Raw genomic sequence first — 14,521 nt, 5'->3', positions numbered from 1 at the left:
CTTGGTTGGACCACATATGGAGTATCGCATGCAACTTTGGTCTCCCTACCAAAGAGAGGATGTACTTTCCATGGAGGGAGTGCAGCAGATGTTCAAAAGTCCAATAAAGGGAATGGCAGGCCAGCCCTCTGAGGGGAGATTGGTTCAACTGGGCTTGTATTTTTTGAGTTTAAAAGGTTGAGAAAAAATCTGATTGAAACATATAAAATTCCAACAGGGCTGGACTAACCAGATGCAGAAAGGATTCTTTCCATGAATGGAGATGCTAGAATCAGGTGATGCATTAGAGTAGAGGATAGACCATTTAGGATTGAGAGGAAGGAAAGATTTCTTCACTCAACAAGTAGTGAACCTGTGGTATTCTCTACTACAGAAGGCTGTGGAGGCTAAGTCACTGAATATATTCCAGAAAGAGAGAGATGCATTATTAGATTTTAAAGACTTCAAGTGGTATAAAGAAAGCAGGTTTGAGAGAAAAGATTGACCATAGTCCTACTGACTGAGGGAGCAGGCTCGAAAGGCCAAATTCCCTGCTCCTGCTCCTAGTTTCAATGATACCAGTTTGTTAGAACTTGATTGAGACATTAATGGGCATGAGACAAGTGGCTCATCAATATTCTATTTTGAGAGTTAAATCTTGAAAAGAAATTATAGTAATTATGACAAAGCACTAAATGTAAGAAAGGATTCTCAATTTATTATTTGTTAAACTGAGTAAACTGGGCAGCATGGTGGCTCAGTGGTTAGCATTGCTGCCTCACAGCGCCAGGTTCGGTTCCAGCCTCTGGCGACTGTCTGTGTGGAGTTTGCACATTCTCCCCTTGTCTGCATGGATTTCCTCCGGGTGCTCCGGTTTCATCCCACAATCCAAAGATGTGCAGGTTAGGTGAATTGGCCGTGCTAAATTGCCCATAATGTTCAGGGATGTGTAGGTTAGGTGTATTAGTCAGGGGTAAATGTAGGATAGGCGAATGGATTTGGGTGGCATACTCTTCGGATGGACGATGTGGACCTATTGGGCTGAAGGGCCTGGTTTCCACACTCTGGGGATTTTTCTTCATCGTTGTCGTCTTAAGATTAGATTACTTGTTTTCAGGTAATGTTACTCCTCCACTTTTTCTGTAATTCCATCCAGTCTGACAAACCTTCTGGATCTCTGCATTCCTCCATTTCCAGCCTCTTGTATATCCCCAATTTTCATCATTGGTAGCAGTGCATTTATCTACCAAGGGTCTTAGGTTTTGAAATTCCCTCCCTAAACCTTTTCACCTCTGTTCCTTTAAGATACTCCCTAAAACATGTCTGATTGACCAGAACTTTGGTAACCTGCCCCAATATCTCCTTAAGCATCTTGTTTTATCCAGTTCTGCTTCTGTGAAACAGAAGATGCGATGTGGTGGGTTGTACCATCATATTTCCTTTCTAATGGATTCTATCATAAATATTTCTAGCTCAATTATGCATGGGATAACCTGAACAAAGCATGGAAAGAGCGGATGGACAAACTGGAGGAGGTCATGCAGGCAGCTGTACAATACCAAGATTCACTGCAAGTAAGGAATGTTCTGCATACCATCATTGTATATGTGAATGAAGTACTAATTTGAATAATACTACTTGATTTGTTATGATGTTTAGGCAATGTTTGACTGGCTGGATAATACAGTGATAAAACTTGGTGAGATGTCTCCAGTAGGCACGGACATCAGCACTGTGAAACAACAAATAAACGAAATGAAGGTGAGTTACTGTTACAGTAAAATAACATGCAACATACACAAAGCATTAGAAGGAATCAACAAAATGAAATAAAAATAGTGCTCCACTTTTACTGTTCACATTCATTTCATCTTGGTTTTATCTAAAATAAACATTCATTCCTTTTAATGGATTGACAAGATTACCTGATGTCCATCATTAGATTGTTCAATTCATTTGGACAGCGAATAGCTGGACCATATTGAGCCAGGTGACAGGACTTTGCTGTGTTGGTTAACTTGGCCATTTTGCGCAATGTAGCAATGGCCTTACTATCTGCTTCAGAGCCATTAGGTTGCATTCTAAATGAGTATAGAGTCAAATCCATTTGACTGTCTCCTTCATTGGTAGCTGCTGACATTACTGTTTACACACTCATCTGAAGTATTATCATTTGGTACTGCACAAAGCAAACTGCAGTAACATGCCAGAATTTTAAAAGTTGAGGTGCAAGCGTTAGTGGACTTAGTTGGAAAGGGAAAATCATTGCAATATAGCTTTGATTTTAACTTTGTTACAATTTTGTGTTAATATTTGATGTGCCCTTATGGATGACACTTAACTTTCTCACTGCACTTACACTCCACAGGAGTTTAAAATGGAGGTTTACCAGCAGCAAATAGAAATGGAAAAACTGAACCACCAGGGGGAGCTACTGCTTAAGAGAGCCTCAGATGACACGGACCGTGACATAATTCAGCAGCCGCTCACTGAGCTCAAACACCTCTGGGAAGATCTGGGCGAAAAGATTATTCGCAGACAGGTATAAGCGGCCTGCTACAGTTAAGATTTCCAAGTGCTGCTTTTAATGTGTGCATTATCCATACATAAATTGATATGGTGTAAAATACTTTGCCAGTGCTTCAGCCAATTATGACCTCTTAAAGATATGGAAAGTCATAAAAGACCAGGAAGGAGACAGACCAATTTAAGTTGTACACTCAGGTTCATGATTTGTACATGAATTTAAGTGCTGGAGGGAATTAAAGCAAAAACTATCAAGTTTTGACATTCACTACAATATTACATTGACAAAGAATTCAAGTTCCATGTTTAAAGTGATGTGCAAATGCAGTAAAGGTGCTGTGAGACCAAACTACTACACAGTGAGTTTTTGGGGCATGGAATGTCTGGAAATGTGACGGAGACCAGTTCAGTTGAGGCTTCCAAGAGGGCAATGGATTAATTTTGGGTAGTAATGTTTTGCAGGGATATGGGCAAAGGGGATGCAACTGGCAAGAGATAAGAGAAGGCTAAATAATAGTCGGTCCTGGCACAATGTGCCAATGGTCTCCTTCTGCACAGTAATAATTGTCTGTCTTTGTGGTTCTATTCTAAAGTACTTGACTTTGTTAATATGATATTAAGCAATGTGAATTCATACATCCATCACTTATCAAACCCCTCAGTATTAACAACTGAACAGTACATGTTGCTTCAAGTCTAGCTTCAAAGGTGAACACAAGGTCCTGCCTAACAAAATGTTTCACATTGAGAGTGCTGCACAACTGCAACAGCTTCTTTCTGAGGGTGTGGACATTGCTGTTCAATGAAGAGTGCGGGAGTGCATCGCTAGAGCAGCACCAAGTATACCTAAAAATGAAGGGTTGAATTAGTGAAGCTACAACAGCGCTACCTGTGTGCCAAACAACATAAGCAGCAAGTGATAGACAGAGCTAAGTGATTCCACAACAACACATCAGAACTAACTCTGCAAATTTGCCACATTCAGTCATGATTGGTGCTGGGTTAATAAACAACTCATTGGAGAAGAAGACTCCACAAATATTCCCAACTTAAATCGTGGAGGGAGCCAGCACATTTAGTACAAAAGAAGAAGGCTGAAGCATTCATGTCAACTTCAGTTAGAAGTGCCAAGTGGAGGATCCATCTCCGCCTCCATCAGAGGTCTTTAGCATCATGGATATATGTCTTTGGCCAATTCAATCCAGTCCATGTGATATTAAGAAATGGTTGAAGGCATTGGATACTACAGTGGCTTCAGGCCCTGGCAATGTTCCAGCAATAGTATTGTGTTCCAAAACCTGCCAGGCGAGCCAAATTGTTCTAACATGGACATGACACTGCCATCTACCCAATTATGTTGAGAATTGCCTAGGTATGTCCTACAGACCAAAAAATGGGAAAAGTTGCACCCAGCCAATTACCACCCTATCAACCTGCTCTCAATCATCAATAAAGTCACAGAAGGTGTCATCAACAGTACTATCAAGCAGTATGGACTTAACATTTCCCTGCTTACTGACATCCTGTTTGAGTTGAGCCAGGGCAACTTAGCTCCTGACCTCATTGATGTTTTGGTTGAAACATGGGCGAACATGCGGAATTGGTGAGGTGAGAGGGTCTGCCATGACTTCAAGATTACATTCGAACAAGGGTGGCATTAAAAAACCTCTCTCAACACTGGAGTCAGCGGGCATCGGAGGAAAACTCCCCACTGGTTGGAGTCATACCTGACACAATGGAAGGTTGTGATGGTTGGAGGTCAGTCATCTCAGCTCCACAGCATCTCTCCCAGGAGTTCCTCAAGGTAGTGTCCTTAGTTGCTTTGTCACTAGTCTCCTTCATAAAGTCAGAAGTGGGGATGTTCACTGATGACTCATAACATTCAGCACCATTCATGACTCGTTATATATGGTAGGTAGTCCACACCCAAATGCAGCAGGATCTGGACATTATTGAGACTCAGGCTGACAAGTGGCAAGTAACATTTGCCCCGTACAAGTGCTAGGCAGTGACCACCAGCCCGTGACATTCAATGATATTACCATAACTGAATCCCCCCCCCCCCCCCCCCCCCACTATCAACAACCATTGATCAGAACTAGACATTTTTAAGTACTGTGGTTACAAGCATAGGTCAGAGGCTAGGATGTTATGCAGCAGATAATTAATGTTCTGACTCCCTAAATCCTGTCCATTATCTACAAGGCATAAATCAGGAAGATGATGGAATACTCCCCACTTGCCTGGATGAGCACAATTTCAACAATAGTCAAGAAGCATGATACCATCCAGGCCAAAGCAGTCCATTGATTCTCTATATCATAAATGCTAAGCAGCAGCACTGTGTACCATCCAGAAGACACACTGCAGAAATTTAACAAGGCTCTATTAACAGATTGCTACAATCTACAAGGACAGCAGCAGTAGATATGTGTGAAGAACATCACTTGCAAATTCCCCTCCATCAATTCTCAATCCTGATTTGGTAATATGTCACCATAGCTTCAGTATTGCTGAGTCCGAATCCTGGAATTCGCACCTTAACAGCATACCTACTCCAAATAGACTACAACAGTTCCAGAAAACAGCTGACCACCACCACCTCGAGCAGCTAGAGATGGGCAATAAATGCTGGCCAACCAGCAATGCCCACATCTTGTGAGTAAATAACAAAAATAGAAGTGGAGATACCATCCTTGCACCCAAGCCTGCAAGAGGACCTCAAGTTTTTAATGGGCTGTCTGCCCACGTGACATCAGGACTTTTACAGTGAAGGAAGGGGCTATTACGTAATCATTCAGTGACAACTTTAAAGCTCGTTTTATCTCTGGACAGTGAGATTATTCTTCTCTTGGCCCTCCCAAACTTGTAAAAGAAGGAGTTGAGAAGGTGATGGATCAGAGTAGATTAATGCATTACCAGAGTTAGGGGACACATTAATAACTGAGATTAAGAATTATTTCTAATCTGAAAGTCTTGGGTCTTTGGACTTGTATTCCCCAGAGAGCAATGCAAGTGAAGCTTATTGAATATTTCTGAAACAACAGAGGTAGATTCCTGGCCACCAAGGAAGTTGATTGATTGTTATCGGGGTAAACAGGATGAAGTTAAAGCTACAGCTCAGATCAACAATGATCTTGTCTGATGTGACAGGCTGGAGGGGTCAAATGGCATCCTCCCCCTAATTAGCGTATTCTACCCTCGTCTTTCCCTTACCACAAACTCACTGACTTTTATACATCTGTTTGCGGGCAGAATTAAGTTTAACCTTTTTTTTTGCATTTTCAACCAGGCAGATCTGTTGTAGGACATATGGACTCCAAAGAAGCTGAAAACCCTTCCTTTCATCCTTTCTTTATCTCTTCCAAATTCATGGAATAGATTCTGGGAATGAACTCACGCCCAGGCCATTGTTCCTGAGTTTAATGCAGCTACTTATGGTTGTATAAAAATAGGCATACGTGCCTACCTCTTACCAAGAAGCCTTGGATGGCATGTGTACTACACATGCAATTTTAGCATATATGCAACAATATTTGGTGTTTGATATCAATATTTGGTGTTTGATCATTTTTCTATATTCAGAATTATAGGGGATATTTCTTTACAGACCCAAGGAGAGTTGTGGTGACTATTTCTGATAGCATAAACAAATATTTGATGTGAATGACTAACTCTGAACTTATTATTTCTCCACAGCACAAGGTGGAGGGTGCCCTACTGGCACTGGGTCAGTTTCAGCATGCTTTGGCTGAACTTATGGCCTGGCTGAATCATACAGAGGAGCTTCTGGATGGACAAAGGCCAATTACTGGGGACCCAAAAGCCATAGAAATTGAACTTGCCAAGCATCATGTATGTCAAAATAATATTGTAATGGCTATCAATGAAGTTATCCTCTGCAAAGATTTAACTTTCATAACTGTATAACCATTGGATCATACAATCGTATATAATTAATATTGTGTTGTAAAAATAATAATACGGTTTTGGATAATGTTCTTCGAGAAAACATAGCTGTTTGAAGCATTATATATGTTATGTTAATGTTGTCATTGTTCATTTAAATTCTGTCTTAAATTTAAATTGTATCTTACTTGTCTTTGAAGATCCATCGTAGTGCTCTTTGAGCTCAACCTTCTATGCTAGATATGATCTTCGGTCAACAAATGTATCATATGATGTCAGGAAGTAGAGTTGATCTTTGTATGTTGTGATAGTGAATAATGACTGAATTCACCTTAGTACTCTAAGTGTTGAGGGAAATCAAGTAAGGAGCAAAGAGCCAAGACCGATTGAACCTTCAGCCACCTAGGCAATTAATGAACGATGGTGAAATTGAGGATGGGGCAATTACTCCGAAAGCCAGTATCAGAAATGTAAAGCTGTAAATCTGTATAGTAGATAAAGGATGGTAGGGCAATAATGTAGGAAGAGACCACAACACATTACGCAGAAAGTTTGGATTTTCAAAGCGAGGTGTTAAAGGATGAGAAGGTAGTATTGGGTGGCAAATACTGGGCATATTATGAGTTAGAATAAAGATAGTAGTGTTTTACAAGAAGTTCCAACATTGAGCAATAGACCTCAACACACCAGAGCGTTTGCCCACCATTCTCTTTATAGATGCTGAGGATCTTTTTGTCTTTTTCAATTATACTAGTTGCTTTAAAGTTTGTGATGTTGGGTCCAGATAACCGGTTTGTGCAATATTTGGTAAATGGATCTTTAACTCCCCACAGGTACTGAAGAATGATGTTCTTGCCCACAAGTCAACAGTGGACACCGTAAATAAAGCTGGGAATGAGCTTCTGGAGTCAAGTGCAGGGGAGGATGCCAGCAACCTAAAACGTCGATTAGATAAGTTAAATCAGAGCTGGCAGTCACTGCTTCAGAAAACTGAAGGGAGGGAACAACAATTGGAAGCTGCTCTCCAGCAGGTATTCAATAGCTGAAGAACTTTGGGAGACCTGTATTTATTAATACTTGAATAGGCAAAGTCAAGTTACAAGCAGTTTTTGTATGGCACTGCTTAGGTTTCTGTTATATTCCCAATTCCTTCGTCTCCGCCGCATCTGCTCCCAGGAGGACCAGTTCCAGTACCGAACAACCCGGATGGCCTCTTTCTTCAAAGACCACAATTTCCCCCCAGACGTGGTCGACAATGCTCTCCACCGCATCTCCTCCACTTCCTGCTCCTCTGCCCTTGAGCCTCACCCCTCCAATCGCTACCAGGACAGAACCCTACTGGTCCTCAGCTACCACCCCACCAACCTCCATATACATTGTATCATCCGTCGCCATTTCTGCCACCTCCAAACGGGCCTCACCACCAGGGATATATTTCCCTCCCCCATCAGCGTTCCGAAAAGACCACTCCCTCTGTGACTCCCTCGTCCGATCCACACCCCCCATCCACCCAACCTCCACTCCCGGCACCTTCCCCTGCAACCGCAGGAGGCCTTCTCGCCCTCCCCTTCTCGCCCTCCCCTTCTCGCCCTCCCCTTCTCGCCCTCCCCTTCTCGCCCTCCCCTTCTCGCCCTCCCCTTCTCGCCCTCCCCTTCTCGCCCTCCCCTTCTCGCCCTCCCCTTCTCGCCCTCCCCTTCTCGCCCTCCCCTTCTCGCCCTCCCCTTCTCGCCCTCCCCTTCTCGCCCTCCCCTTCTCGCCCTCCCCTTCTCGCCCTCCCCTTCTCGCCCTCCCCTTCTCGCCCTCCCCTTCTCGCCCTCCCCTTCTCGCCCTCCCCTTCTCGCCCTCCCCTTCTCGCCCTCCCCTTCTCGCCCTCCCCTTCTCGCCCTCCCCTTCTCGCCCTCCCCTTCTCGCCCTCCCCTTCTCGCCCTCCCCTTCTCGCCCTCCCCTTCTCGCCCTCCCCTTCTCGCCCTCCCCTTCTCGCCCTCCCCTTCTCGCCCTCCCCTTCTCGCCCTCCCCTTCTCGCCCTCCCCTTCTCGCCCTCCCCTTCTCGCCCTCCCCTTCTCGCCCTCCCCTTCTCGCCCTCCCCTTCTCGCCCTCCCCTTCTCGCCCTCCCCTTCTCGCCCTCCCCTTCTCGCCCTCCCCTTCTCGCCCTCCCCTTCTCGCCCTCCCCTTCTCGCCCTCCCCTTCTCGCCCTCCCCTTCTCGCCCTCCCCTTCTCGCCCTCCCCTTCTCGCCCTCCCCTTCTCGCCCTCCCCTTCTCGCCCTCCCCTTCTCGCCCTCCCCTTCTCGCCCTCCCCTTCTCGCCCTCCCCTTCTCGCCCTCCCCTTCTCGCCCTCCCCTTCTCGCCCTCCCCTTCTCGCCCTCCCCTTCTCGCCCTCCCCTTCTCGCCCTCCCCTTCTCGCCCTCCCCTTCTCGCCCTCCCCTTCTCGCCCTCCCCTTCTCGCCCTCCCCTTCTCGCCCTCCCCTTCTCGCCCTCCCCTTCTCGCCCTCCCCTTCTCGCCCTCCCCTTCTCGCCCTCCCCTTCTCGCCCTCCCCTTCTCGCCCTCCCCTTCTCGCCCTCCCCTTCTCGCCCTCCCCTTCTCGCCCTCCCCTTCTCGCCCTCCTTCCACCTATCGCATTTCCAACGCCCCTCCTCCCTACCTTTTATCTTAGCCTGCTTGGCACACTTTCCTCATTCCTGAAGAAGGGCTCATGCCCGAAGCGTCGATTCTCCTCCTTGGATGCTGCCTGACCTGCTGCGCTTTTCCAGCAACACATTTCCAGCTCTGATCTCCAGCATCTGCAGTCCTCACTTTCTCCTTAGGTTTCTGTTATACAACATTTAATCTGTATTTGCCTTTGCTATTCATCCTGAGGCCAATTATAAATTAATTGACATATATGTAAGATAGCTTGCAGATTTCTGGCAGTATGCCAATCTGTAATCTTCTCTCACCAAAACCGACTGACTGGATCTGAAGCCTTAAAATTACAGTGAGCAAGAAAGGCCACTTATTTGGCTATCATTCAATTTCCTTTGCTTTCCTGTGTACTCTTTTGCATAGGTCGCCCAGGAGCATTTATCAAATCCTCTTACTGTTAAAGCAACGTACTGCAGATACTGGAAATCTGAAATAAAAACTGTAATCATACAGCAGTTGAGACAGTATCTGTAGAGATGTAACTTCAAACTTCAGTATTCTGAAGGAGATTTATATCAGACTTGAAATGTTAAGTCTATTTCTCTCTCCACAGATGCTGCCAGATCTGCTGAGTTTTCCCATCACTTTAGTGTTTAGATGGAATAAAAACATTCAATAGGCACTTTATGGGAAATTCCTCATTTCAAGTTTCTTGAGATTACTCTGACCCTGAAGTGAAGAATTTATTCTCAGCTCCTAATGGGCTTGCTTGCTTCCTTTTCTGTTCCTAGTCAGGTAACTTAGAATTAGAATTAGGTTTTATTGTTATGTGTATTCAAGTACAGGAGTCAGTGAAAAGTGTACAAAGTCATCATTCCTGGCACCATTGTAGGTACAAAATAGAAAAATGGAGAAAAAACTTCTGATACCAGGGCTGATTTTCAGTGTGAGGATTACTACAGAATGAATTGCTCTATATTCTGCCTTCAGTTGCTTAACTGCAGACTGACTTGTATCTAAGAATTAGAAAACCTGTAACCTTATTGTACAGTGACTTTCTGTGGACGTTGTTCTTTCCAAAGTTCATGTCTATGGCAGTATTGATTTCATGAGCCTTCTATCCGGATAGAAATACTAATTAGCTACTTTGTAAGCCTCCAACATTTTATCTCAGAATTAAATTGATAATACCAGAAACACACACAAAGTATAACTGTTTATAAAAGTTGACATTCTTAACATCTCCCTGAGAGACTTGGAATCTGAACGTGGTAAACCTTTTTTTCTCAGTCAGTTAGCCTGGGCCCCAAAGCAGCCAAGCGACCCAAGCAGGTTGTCAGGCAGAATTCAGAGCAGAACATGTGACCATTTTTCTCATTTTTACCTTTAAAGTAAAGAGGCAGTACCAGATGATAATGATATAATGAACTTGTTTATAACACATTTTAGCCAGTGTTTGCACCTGGCTCAGAATGTCGTTACTTTTTTTTTAGATTTCAGCATCAACTGTTAAAGATTTGTCTCTCTGTACCTTTGTCTCTTTTTGTTCTGATGCACTAAGCATTCTTGAATTATTTCTCCCAAAATGTGCAACTACAGTAGATGGTTCTCCACATTGCACTGCATCAGCTGCCTGTATGTCCACTCCAGTAACCTGACTCTATTCTGCATTATTCTCCAGTTTTCTGTGCTTTTAAATTAGTATTGTTCGTTTTAATGCCTACAGTCAAATAATTTATATAAACAGAAATGAAAACACATCACTGAAGAAAAGTAGGTCTAAGTCACCATCCAACAATTTGATGACTTATACCTATATGTTTTCTTTCTCTCTACTATTCATTTCTTTTAATCCAGCTCCATTCCCTTGAATACAGTGTTGCCTTCATTTTTGCAACATTGCACAAGTATTATAGAATCCCTACAGTGTGGAATCAGGCTATTAGGCCCAACAAGTCCACACTGGTCCTACAAAGAGTATCCCACCCTTTTTGATATAATTTTAGTACTTTAACTGTAGGTTGCTTTGTAAGCTAAGTTATTTAAGTTATGATCTATTTGAGTAGCTCATATTCATTTATAGTACTTTATCTCATGGATTCTTCTGGCATAGACATTGGATTTCTATATTCTGAGTGGATATTAACAAACTTCGTGAGACAGCTGGTATGTTTTTCTGAACAATGCTTCTTTTTTGACAGGCTGAAAGTTTTCATAGCGAGATTGAGGATTTCTTGCAGTGGTTGAGCCGAGTTGAAAATCAGCTGGCAGCATCTAAATCCACTGGAGGTTTACCTGAGACAGCCAGAGAACAACTCAATGTCCACTTGGTAAGTGATTTGTAATCTCCTTCAAAAGCACAGGATTTGCAAAACAAATTTCTTTTAATAGCTTCATCAAAAAGCAAAAAAATAGTTACAATCTGGATTTAAAGAAGCAGTATCAGAGCTTGAGACCCAGGCAGTTGAAGGCACAGCTACCAGTGATGCTCAGAAGGCAGGAATTTGAATGAATGTCCACATCTCAGCAGGGTTAAGTTTCTGGTGATGTTACAGAGAAATTTGAAAATAAGGAGCTGGATTAGATTAGATTAGATTAGATTAGATTACAGTGTGGAAACAGGCCCTTCGGCCCAACAAGTCCACACCGATCCGCCGAAGCGAAACCCACCCATACCCCTACATTTACCCCTTACCTAACACTACGGGCAATTTAGTATGGCCAATTCACCTGACTCTGCACATCTTTGGACTGTGGGAGGAAACCGGAGCACCCGGAGGAAACCCACGCAGACACGGGGAGAACGTGCAAACTCCACACAGTCAGTCGCCTGAGGCGGGAATTGAACCCGGGTCTCTGGCGCTGTGAGGCAGCAGTGCTAACCACTGTGCCACCGTGCCGCCCAGGGGCTCTGTAGGTCAGCAAGCACAGGGTGATGAATGAATAGGATTTAGTGCCAGTTTGAAGAAAGGTAACTCAGTTTCAGATGAACTCAAGTTTGCAGATGGTAGAATATGGGAGACAGGCCAAGAGCTTTTTAGAATATGCAAGTCCAGAGGTAGCAAAGGCATTGATGAGAGTTTAAACAACAAATAAGTGAGCCAGAGACTGAGTTGGCAGTTCTAGCCATGTCCCAGATTTGATTGAAAGCTCATTTTGGATCAAATATAACATGAGTTTCAAACCTTCTAATCCAGCCTACAAACAGTTGGCAAGATGAGGGATGGCAATGGATCTAAGTTTATGGTGGGGACTGTAGACATGAGCTTCAATTGTCCTAGTAATATTTGGAGAAAAATTATTTTCATCTAATACTAAGTATTTAACAAGTATTCTAACAATTTAGAGACAGAATAATAGTGGGCTCAAGATAAATGGTGATGAGATAAACTCAGATGGCTTCAGCAAATGTGGGGAAGCTGGTCCATCTGACTATTCAGTATATTTCCTGGAAGCCTCCTTTTATGATGGGAAGAATAGCTCAATACAGACAGAAATTGGGGGAGGAAACTTGGTAAAATGCCACGAAGGAAATTGAATCACAAGTTCACAGTGCCAGACCCAGCCTAGACAAAGGGTAAAAACAATGACTGCAGATGCTGGAAACCAGATTCTGGATTAGAGTGGTGCTGGAAAAGCACAGCAGTTCAGGCAGCATCTACTCCTCGGATGCTGCCTGAACTGCTGTGCTTTTCCAGCACCACTCTAATTCAGCCTAATTCAAAGACTGTCGATGAAAATTTGTTACGAAAGTCGATAACTGTGCAAGGGGTAAAGTTCAATTGGCCGTAGCCTGATACTTTTAAAGCAGACACCTCAGATATCCCCACTGAAAATGGCAGTTTAAGTCCTAGTCATCAGTTCAAGAATTCAGACTCAAAATAGTTAAAAACTAAACCTCGTATGACGACATGATGCACAAAGGTGCTTCAACTAGTGTTAATGAGGGGACTTGCCCAAATAAATCGAACAATCCATGTATCTTTCTTTAATGTATTTGTTCCTTCTGTTTCCAGTTTTCTTCCTCTCAATTACCAAGACTTCTTGAGCAAATATTTACCAGTCTCTCTCTGTAAATATTTATAACATGCTGTAGAGTTGTGCACTCAATTTTATCATTTCCCCCATCATACCATCACCTTGGGACAAAGTGTGCTTACTACTGTTCTACAAATTGCATTGAATTACTCCCCTCCTTCAAGACACAATGGTACTACACCTTTATTGGGTTTAAATTCTGCAATTCCTTCCCTGACACCATTGTGGGTGTGCCTATGGCACACAGACTGCAATAATTTAAGAAGGCCATTTGTCACCATTTTCTCAAAGGTGGCTAGGGACAGGCATTAAATGCTAGCCAGCCAGTGACATCCACATCCCAAGAGTGGATTGAAAATAAACTTTTTAAAAAAAACTGCATCATACCAAATAAATAAAAGAATGTGAATGTAAACTTGAACCAGTCATATTGATGCATCATTTGATTTTGGACTGGCATTCTGATGTACAGTATTAATGAAATAATGTCATTGTAAGAAATGACTGTATACTTTCACTCAAATTATGTATTTAACAGATATATTGATGTTACTTCCTAATCTCTCTCAATCCCTTGACTGTTTTATGGGAAACAAAATGCAAGATATCAAATAGCTATTCTGTATATTTAAACTTCATAGACTATAACATAAGCTCTTTCATGAAAGGCATCTAATACTGGTTTGCCAGCATATCCTGCTCTAAATAACATGAAACAAAATAATAATAATTGTAGAGATCTTTTGTTTACAGACAATGAGCAGATCATTGTAACTAAAAAGGATTAGGTTGTGTGATAGGAAATTTGATTTCTTGAATACTGACAAGTAATATTATAGGTGGCAATGAATCACTAGGATTAACTGTAAAAATTACTTTGTTTTATTTTTTAGGAACTCTACCAGGAATTCTATACTAATGAGGAGACATACAAGAACTTGCTAGAGAAAGGCCGGCTGTTGCTGAGTGCTCGCGATGATGTTACAGGATCTAATGTCGAACAGTGTGTCACATTATTAGAACAGAAGTGGCAACTGATGAGCACCAAGATAGAGGAAAAGAAGGTAGGAGTGCCAATAGTGTCAGAAAAGCCAACAGTGAGAGGATAGGAATATTATTACGAGTAGGAAGATGGTGACTTTTAAAAAGGACTGTAGTGTCCGTTCTTAATGTTTCTCTCCAGCAATCTTGGACTTTTATTGACATAAATAATTGTTTGAAGAGAAGAGAGTTACAAGATTACAAGTAAAGAAGTTGTGGGTGCGGTGGGAAACAGTGAGTAGCTCCATGGAGAAGTAGCATATATTAATGAATGAAATAGTCATCATCTATGCTATAATAATAATATCGAGGGTGTGGTGTTGGAAAAGCACAGCATTCAGCCGAGGAGCAGGAGAATCTTTTCCTATCTATCCCCTCCCCCCTCCAACCTATCACCTTCTCCCTCAC

The 14,521-nt window shown here is 42.8% G+C and overlaps 1 protein-coding gene across 24 annotated transcripts in view; it reads left to right on the top strand.

The window, feature by feature from the left end:
- Positions 1 to 14,521, top strand: part of macf1a (microtubule actin crosslinking factor 1a) — a 604,319-nt gene that overhangs the window by 534,866 nt on the left and 54,932 nt on the right. For all 24 annotated transcript variants that reach the window (XM_043717780.1, XM_043717784.1, XM_043717779.1 and 21 more), the window contains 7 exons: positions 1,452 to 1,553; positions 1,639 to 1,740; positions 2,348 to 2,521; positions 6,205 to 6,360; positions 7,248 to 7,445; positions 11,236 to 11,364; positions 13,966 to 14,136. In XM_043717780.1, the coding sequence (XP_043573715.1) occupies positions 1,452 to 1,553; positions 1,639 to 1,740; positions 2,348 to 2,521; positions 6,205 to 6,360; positions 7,248 to 7,445; positions 11,236 to 11,364; positions 13,966 to 14,136 (1,032 nt within the window). The remainder of the gene's footprint in view (positions 1 to 1,451; positions 1,554 to 1,638; positions 1,741 to 2,347; positions 2,522 to 6,204; positions 6,361 to 7,247; positions 7,446 to 11,235; positions 11,365 to 13,965; positions 14,137 to 14,521) is intronic.

The sequence above is a fragment of the Chiloscyllium plagiosum genome, chromosome 27, assembly GCF_004010195.1.
Source record: "Chiloscyllium plagiosum isolate BGI_BamShark_2017 chromosome 27, ASM401019v2, whole genome shotgun sequence".
In the NCBI taxonomy this organism is placed as follows: domain Eukaryota; kingdom Metazoa; phylum Chordata; class Chondrichthyes; order Orectolobiformes; family Hemiscylliidae; genus Chiloscyllium; species Chiloscyllium plagiosum.
Note: the sequence above shows the minus strand (reverse complement) of the source record. Positions and strands in the feature narration are given on the sequence as shown.